Here is an 8,915-nt window from a genome sequence, read left to right on the forward strand (position 1 = left end):
TTATATTTTAGTTTTGTTTACTGCAAATATGCATGTGATGACTTAAACTAAGGAATTTACTTTTTAATATGTTACTGCCTAAGCCTGATCTGCATAGAAATAAGTACGTAGTGGTTGACTTTGCTTCCGGCATGAACTGTGCTTGCAACGTCAACGGTGCTTTTTTTTTTGCTTTCAGTGGGGGTTCTTCCAGTACATCTGGTGTGACGCCAGTGCCACCATCCACCACCAGCCGATGGCAGAGTGCTCCCTCCACATCAAAGCCCACTGAATTGAAGCAGTTAGACCGTTCATCCCAATCTACATCACAGTCATCATCGGCATCGAAACCATCCGCATCCACTAAAGAGCCAGAGAAAGCAGGACTGGCAGACAAGGGACCATCGGTAGCCAAGTCATCCTCAGCGACTACCAAGCCTGGGCGCACAAGCCAGGCCAAAGAAGGTGCAAGTAAGGCCGAACAACCAGCGAACAAGCCAGCAGTCACAGCCACGAAGGGGGCGGCAGCATCAACCAGCAGTTCCCGATCTACTGCCAAGACAGCGAGGGAGACATTACGGCGAGAAAAGGACGACTCGCCATCATCGCGTTCTCGCTCACGAAGCCGCAAGCGAGGTCGGAACCGATCATTGTCACAGCGTCGGCGCCGACGGTCGTCGTCTTCATCGTCGACATCGTCTTCATCATCCGACGGTGGTGGCAGTGGTAGCAGGCGGCGAACCAGGGGCGGCCGGAGTCGACGGCGCAGCAAGAGTGCCTCAACGTCAGACGGTTCACGTGGTGGGGGAAGCTCCCGCAGGGGCCGGAGGCGCCGAAGGCGATCGTCCAGCTCCAGTTCAAGGTCGTCAAGTTCAAGTTCAAGTTCCAGCAGCGACGGCCATGGCAGTAATCGCCGAGGGCACCGGAAGAGGTCACCAGGTCGTCGCAAGAGCAGGCGCCATAGATCGAGCTCCAGTGGGTCAAGCAGCAGCGACTGAAGCTTTATTATTGCAGTTGATATCATAGGGTGAGAAGAAAAACATGTGCTGTAAGAGACCTCTTCCTAATGCAGCAAGCTGGCTTTCTTGCATGCCACTTTTCACTGGCGTTGCTTTACCGTTCGTGCCCAAGGCAGCCTTGTGGGGTTGGTGATGTACAGCTCCGTTTTGTGCAAGCCCTGTGAAGCCAAAATGAGGAGCAGCTGGTGCGCAGTGAAGATTGTAGCTTGCATATTTCAAAAATGGTTCCTGGCTGTCGGACAGTGCCATGGCCTCAGAGAAAAACTTGGGAAGATGGCACATAGTCTGTTTCTCCATTCTGCCCTTGACTTTGTGATATGGCAACCTGCAGTAAGGAAGTCATTCATTTTTCAGTTAATGAAAAATGATTGCTCATTGCACTGTTCTGTTATTTTCTGGTTTCCTTTTGTCTTGATTTCTTCTTTGTGGCATATCATCAGTTTGCGTAAGCAAGCGCCCATTCCTGGCCTGCCACAACCGTAAGATATGCGTCATGTTACTCGAGCAAGCATGAATTGTCTAATTTTTTGGAGTATTTAGGAAATGCTTAGCCACCATCTAGGCGAATGTCAGCCTGCGTGTGAATTCCTGTAATTGGATTCACCTAAGGGTGATCGATTTCAGCTTGTCCATATGCATAGCGATTACTTGGCTGTTCATCAGGGCGCACCTTTGGGACACTGCCATAGTCGGTCACCTGTTATTTCCATCCCGACGTGGTGGCAGATGACCAAAAACGAAGCTGTGGAGAGTCGCGAGTGTCTATTCCTGCATTTGAAGTAGAGAACAGCAGATCGTCCCAGGAATGGCATCCTGTGAGCCTGCTCATCTGCTGGACTTAGGGCTTCATATGGTTCTAAGTGAATGCGAGGTCACTTTCTAAGACTTGTATTTAAGAAAGACCGTGTAGATTCCACAAAAGCAATGCGATCCATCCATGTGCTGCGTTGATGTTGGATAGGAGGACATGTCCACGGAATAAAACCTTTTATATCAAGGATTCTTATTTGAATCCGGCCCTATGGGGCTGAATGGTGTGCAAGCGAGAAAGCATCATTTACATAAGAAATTTTGATCTCGTATGACAACAGTCAGGTGCAGATGTTCTTAATAGCCCCTACAAGCTACTTATAAATTGTCATTGAGCAGTGGTAGGAAAACTCTTAAGCAAGCACAGTCAGTGAACTTCATAAAGAAAAAAATGAATTGTAAATGTTACCAGGTTAGGATCAGCAAGGAACTGCTTGGTTAAAAAAAAAAAAAACTTTTCATTTGTCATTTAGTCATTGCATGCATTGGCGTGGGTACCACTGGCAACATTCATGATAATTTGTTTGAGCGGTGTGTGCCATGCTATATTCTGTAGGCTTGGGAGAAGAAGTATGGATATGTCATTTAGTGCCTCCTTGCAAGTTCGGTTGGTTTGTAGTCGGTAGCTTGGACCTCGGCTGTAGGCATTCGTTCACTTTAGCAGTAAGCTTCTTTATTTTGTTTTATAATATTGAGGACCAGAAGCCCCTGTGCTCACACTGCTATAACATTGCACAATACCCTTGTCCGAGCTTACTGTATAAAGATTTTGTTGCTTGTGATAGCGGACATCATAAAAAGCAGTATTGGTTGCATTCTTGTCATGGCTGCCTTTCCTAAATTTATACTGTGGCTCTGGAACTTTTTTTTTTTTTACAGTGGAAACTATTATTGTAATGCAGACCTAGTAAAAACCTATTATGAAGGCTTCATAGTGTTGCAGGAAAGCTGCATTTAATGAATAAGGTCTTGACGCTGAAACTGTCATCTGCTACCGAGCATTGTCTTTTCACAAAGTTGTGCTAACACCATTTTAAATATCTGGCTCTTGGCTGGGTGTTTTTCTCTTTGCAATTGAACACCTTCTGACCTTGCAATCTTATGCGTCAAAGTGAATGTTGCTTTGAAGCATTTATTTCTTGCAGGTATGCTGTGAAAAGTGGTAACACAGGTGCAAAAAATTGACTCAAGTACCTACAGAATGAGAGCGGTTGACTACCTCCGACCTAGCCATGTTTTCAAAGGGACAAACAACACTGAAATTTGCCAGCATTGGAAATTAGAAATTGCAGATGTTTGCCTGGTTCCTTACCTTCTCTGCTACTCTGGATAAAGTGTGAAAGAGAATACAACACACATAAGAAGGCACACAGTGCACCAACAACTGTCTGCACGATCTTGTAAATCCCTGCTTAAGCCAAAAGCATGGTGGTGAATTGCCCAGAATAGGCCACCTCCTCTATAACTCTGAAGCACTACCCAAGTCTTGAAAGGACTGATATTCTGGACATAACTTCTCTGTTGACTGAATGGCCAGATGTGACTGCAGCCTGCAGGGCCCCGAAATGTTGTCATAGGTGTACTGTGTTCTGCCATGCTGGCACAACAATTTTTGGCAGTGTTTGTGGGTTTCCTAACTACATTTACAACCACCATAGATTTTTTTTCCTTTTTTTGTAGCAGTGCAATTTCTGGGCAGTTTTGCTTTCTATAAAGCTATTTACCTAGAAACAGCAGTATGCAAAGGTGCAGGGGGCACAGATAAGTCAGTCTAGTGATAGACACGCAGGTGATAGCACTGGATCTGTGGTTACAGGCCACAGTGGCAGATTGCTCCTTGGTATTCCGCAGTGACAACCGCACATTTGCATGCTTGTGTAGTAAAATGGTGTGTTTCCCTTTTTTTTTATGCGATGGGGTATGCAAAGTGGGATAAACTCAAACAATGCTGCTTTTGTGGCAGAGTCTTGAAACAGTTAAAACTGACATTGACTTATACAACCCGCCTCCTCCTCTTCCTTTCACAGCCAGACCATGTGCGCTTGTGACACTCAATGTGTCTCGTGTGTCTATCTTTGTCGTGTGCTTTTGTCATATTTGCACGCACTGTACAATATTTCATGACATTTGTTTCGTGGAATTCACAATGTCAATAAAAGGAGTTCACATTTTTCTCTTGCCCCGCACCTTGTCTCGATCCTGGTTTGGCTGGAACAAAAGAAGCGGTTATTTAAAGCGCCTTGAAGCTCCTGATTGGTCTGCAAACATTTCACAGTTTGCTTTTTTTTTTAAGCGAGTAGTTTTTTTTTTTGTTCTTTTGCCCATTGCCCGTGTGTGGTGGACCACAGCCGAACTTTCTACGCCAATACGTTAGTGGCGATGCAAAGTGCACATGTACTCGCGCAACTCACTGTTGCACAATGCGTTTGCCACCGAGCACCAGCTGGCTCTTTGAGATGCACATGCTGTCGGGCGAGAGCTTTGTGACATCTCGAGGTTTAGATGCTGTAGTGGAACGCACTGGAAGGGCTGCGCTCCACTCTTCAATCGCCGCCCACTCAACCTGTGGTGGCAACAGGAGTGTTGCCTTCCACACTGGCGCCATACGGCGGCTTGCGCTGCTGGACACAACATATGTGACGAATGCGCTTAAATGCGTTGGGCGCGAGGGTATATGGTGTGCAAAGTGATGAACTGGGCTAGTTGGTGCTCATTCAATTTAAACTGCTCTAATTGGCTCTGGTCATGGTAAATGACATGGACACCACTTGCCACGGTGGCGACATCTTCAGGGAGTGCAGCACTGATACTCTAGCCAATGTACTGCTGAAGTGTGCGAAGGACAGTGCTGCCATAGTTTTTTTTTTTTTAAAGCATGTCGCTAAACCTTTTGAGAATTTTGGGTAACGGCGGTTTTGGAACACTATTACGCTAGCATGACGTCATTCATCAAAACGTCTCACGTTTGTTTTGCGTCCATGGGAGAGGAATAAACTGAATTTACCAGCAGTGTGTTGTGGGCCTTGATTTAACAGTTATATTTGCATATCAACGCACGATGACAGCTGAGATTTGGTGTTTACTCTCAGATTGTTAGGTTCCAAATGCAGCAAGATTTAATAGGAAACAAAAGCAGTCTGAATTTCCTAGCATGCAAAGGCTCTTGGTCTACATTGTCCCTGAAAATTTTCGTTCTGGGCGTTCTTGAAAGGATGCAAAGTTGCACATTAAAGGCAACACCGGCGATTTCTTTATCATGTCAAGGTAATGGCATTTTTAGGTTCCTGAAACCCCTCTGACACTCAAAATTGTTCCACAAATTAAAAAAACGTTGAAATAAGCAAAAAAGCGCGATAAACTTGGGCGACACTTTACCAGGAAATGCTTGCGGCGAACGGTATGCACGGATGCGAGCTTCCTTTTTTTTTTTTTTCCGCCTGGCCGGTTGGCCGGTGCTGCGATGGTAGAAACTAACGTGCTAGGATACGGCTTGGTGGGACGAACAGCTGGGGCGGCGCATGCTTTTCAGTGAGGCGCGCGACAAAGAAGCCCCCCCCACGCCTAACCTGGCATTGCCAGAGTTTTGTCACCGACATCATTTAAGGTTTCTTTCGACTTGCCTCGAGCTTTTCACTTAAAACTTTGTTGTAGCTAATAGCTTACTGCATCATTGTATGCGTGGGCGTGCACAGATTTTAATTGACACTTTGCTTTATTTCTGCAAATCATGACAGTAGGAGAACAGGCAGGTTAGCAGTATCAGCGGTGGCTGCCTCATCCGTATTTTCTCACTTCAACATTGTTTTAAATTTCCACCGTAATCACAATGCACATATACAATATATTTAAATATATATGCAGAACAAAGTTTATTATATATTTAAAGAAAAGGAGGTAGCCAATTAACAATTATTTTTAAAAATATGGGTAGCTTATGCCTACAGAATGAATATATTGCTGTATGTTCATCTCACTCGGATATGCATCGCCTGCTTTTTTTTTTTTACTGGAAAAAGAAAGCTGTAGGCTTTTGTGACCCCTTCGGCAGAGTATTTTATCAAAGGGGTGTGAAATGCACGTGAATGATATGTGTCTCGTGTCGGTTCTCCTTCTAGTAAGCAAGGCTAATGACTTATTAAAAAAACACTTCTAATAATTTACATATACAAGGGATGGAAACATCATCGCTTGCATGCAGAGGTAATAAATATATACAGCGTGTCCCAATTAACTATCGTGCACCAAGATTTCTTAAAGAAAGCAATGCGTTACTCAAAGAAAACCGAGTGCATATTGTTTCCAGCACAGTGGAGTAGCTGCCAGTAATCTTTTTGTTGCGGAGATTTAATTAGCCAGTTGTAATTATTTATCTAACTCGAGACATACTATCATAATTATCAATGAAGCATTTGTAGGCGCAGCCAAGGGACATCGAACTGCGGTATTTTCAGCGACGTACTAATTTCCCAACTGATAAACCCTATGAAATATGGTGAATACCACGCGACTACGCTCCCACCCGCATCATAAAGCAGCGCTGTTGAACAGGCTCCTTCTGAGTTAGCCAGAATGAAATGAAGGAAAAGAAAAGAAAGAATCTCCGTCCAGGCATTCCATACAGATGATTAACCAGCGAAGCTGAATGTGCGGCCCCGGTGTTTATCACTGGGTTAATCCCGACAGTTGATAAACAATGGCTTGGTAGGCTACCGGATCCTCGGTATGCAGTTGCTGCTTGCGATCAGCTGCACGAGCCTGTTCTTGTGCCCGGGCTGCAGCATTGGCATGGCGTAGACGAGCTCGTTCCCGGTTCTGCTCGCTGCGTTGCTGATCAAGAGCTGCCTGCTCCTCAGGAGTACGCATGACGCGTTGCCTACCCATTTTGGAGCCGGAGAGAAACTGCTGCGCGCCCACTTGGCTGTGACGGAGAGCAATGACGTCACTACTGGCGCAACCAACCGCGTGCATAGCGTTGCGCCGGAGGAGTTTCCGGCGTACAAGCGACAGACGGAGGGACGAATCGGCTAGCCATATACAGTTTCGCTGTAAAACATCGTGATTGAGCTAGTGCCTTATCTGCCGCACCTTGGCCGAAGTAACATATGTCGCATTTGGTGTTAGTTGGAAACAGTGTAGATAAAGTGCATAGATTGTTTTTTTTTTTGCCACAGAACCTATCACCACAAAAGCGGATTGACGTCAGTGCAAGTGTTTATAGGTGCATTTTGTTTCGTCCCAGTCATCATGTCTTTCTCTAATGAGCAAAAAGTAAAAATGATCCTTGCCTTGGGAGCTGCAAATGACAAGAGGAAGGCCGCAACCATGTATTAGTCATGGTAAGTGTGGCGGCAGGCCAAACGCATTTACTATCATCAGAAATTATGAAAACTTGCGACAAACCGGCAGCTTCAAGAAACAGCAGCATAGGACTCCCTTCATCTTTGAGTCCTTGCCTACGCATGGATGTTCTAGCATTGATTGCCTCAAACACTCATGCTAGCATGCGGGACGTGACCACCCAGGTACCAATTTGCAAGTCATCAGTTTCGAGGATTCTAAACGATGGTCGTTCACCCGTACCACCTTAACCAGCACCAATGCTTGGAAAATGGGCACCTGTCGAATCGTCGATCTAGGTTTCTCGAATTGGGTCCTCACAAAAGCTGATGAGTAACCTGACTTTTTCAGCAACATTATGTACACAGATGAAGCCAATTTTCAGAGAAACGCCCAGGTAAATTTGCATAATTAACACTATTGGAGTGACTACAATGCACACTGGGTAAAGTGCAATCGGCACCAGTAGCAGTGGTTCAATGTGGGGTGCGAAATTTATGCTGGTGCTCTAATCAGTCCCATCTTCAATCATACTGATTGGACAGTGTTACATGGCCGAAATCCTTGAAGGAGTCGTGGATGAGTTTCTCAGCGAAATCCCGCTGTCACGTCTTCGACTTATGTGGTATCAGCAGGATGGAGCACCAGTACACAGCAGCAGCCGAGGACAAAACTGGCTGGATGCGACTTTTCATGCACAATAGATTGGAAGGCACGGGCCTTCCAATCTATTGTGCGAGCAGAGCCGGGATTTTGAAACATTCTGTGCCTATTACATTGCTTTTCACGTTTCGTGCGTTGTCAGAGCGGCGCTTTGGCCGCATTATGAAGGGGCTTTTCTTATCAATGTGATCAGTCGGCCTTGAGAGACGGATAAAAAGTGTAACATAGAGAGGAAGGAATAGCTTCAAAGCCGCGAAACCTGCTGTTGGTGCTCCTTCCGTACCATTGTCGAGGTGATGCGCTGTCTCTTCGGGTTTGCGACAGCCAATGCAGTTGCTTTCAGTCAGCTTATTTGGGGACTCTGCTTTATGATGCGAGTGGGAGCGCATTCACATGGTATTTTTCCTGTTTCGTGAGGCCTGTTTGCCAGTCGGAAGAAATTGTACGCAACTAGTACGTTGCTGAAACACAGCAGTTAGATGTCATTTGGAGGTGCCTGGGGGTGCCTACAGATGCCTCATTGATGCTTTGATAATTAGGACAGTACTTCTCGAATGAGAATTGCAATTGTCGAATTAAATTTAGGGAACGAAAGAATTACTGGCTGCTTCTCCACTGTACTGAAAACAATATGCACTAGGTTTTCTTTGAGTAAGGCAACTGCTCTTTTTTTAAGTCTTTCTGCATGATAGTTGGGGCACCCTGTATAATTCCCTCAGTAACTGAAATGAGACCAAGCCGGAATCACTCGAAATCGGAATCAGCAGCAGTCATGCACAGGAGCACTGATACTCGGTCTCGGCAAAGCAGTATTAGTGATAGCGAAGTATACGACAATTACCCGAAGGAAGATTAGATCACCGAGAGATGCTATTTGTGGTGGTACAGGACTCTGGCTGTGAAATTAAACTGTCTCCTACTATGAGGTAGGAGACAGATATAAGGACATCACTTCAGGGAATAATTCTTTGAGTTCATATATGGGGTTCGGGAAGCTGGTCGGGCACCAGCCCCCCCTCTTCTATCCCCCCTCCCGCCCTCTGGAAAAATGGAGACTTTCCGCCTATGCATGTTTCCGTCTTCCTCGCGTCACAGAATCCTGAGTAA

The 8,915-nt window shown here is 45.6% G+C and overlaps 1 protein-coding gene across 5 annotated transcripts in view; it reads left to right on the plus strand.

The window, feature by feature from the left end:
- Moca-cyp (nuclear cyclophilin protein Moca-cyp) overlaps nt 1-3,980 on the plus strand; it is a 64,487-nt gene extending 60,507 nt beyond the window's left edge. For all 5 annotated transcript variants that reach the window (XM_065442012.2, XM_065442010.2, XM_065442013.2 and 2 more), the window contains one exon: nt 179-3,980. In XM_065442012.2, the coding sequence (XP_065298084.1) occupies nt 179-977 (799 nt within the window). In that variant the 3' untranslated portion in view covers nt 978-3,980. The remainder of the gene's footprint in view (nt 1-178) is intronic.
- Nucleotides 3,981-8,915: the final 4,935 nt, after the last annotated feature.

This window comes from Dermacentor albipictus, chromosome 4 (genome assembly GCF_038994185.2).
Source record: "Dermacentor albipictus isolate Rhodes 1998 colony chromosome 4, USDA_Dalb.pri_finalv2, whole genome shotgun sequence".
In the NCBI taxonomy this organism is placed as follows: domain Eukaryota; kingdom Metazoa; phylum Arthropoda; class Arachnida; order Ixodida; family Ixodidae; genus Dermacentor; species Dermacentor albipictus.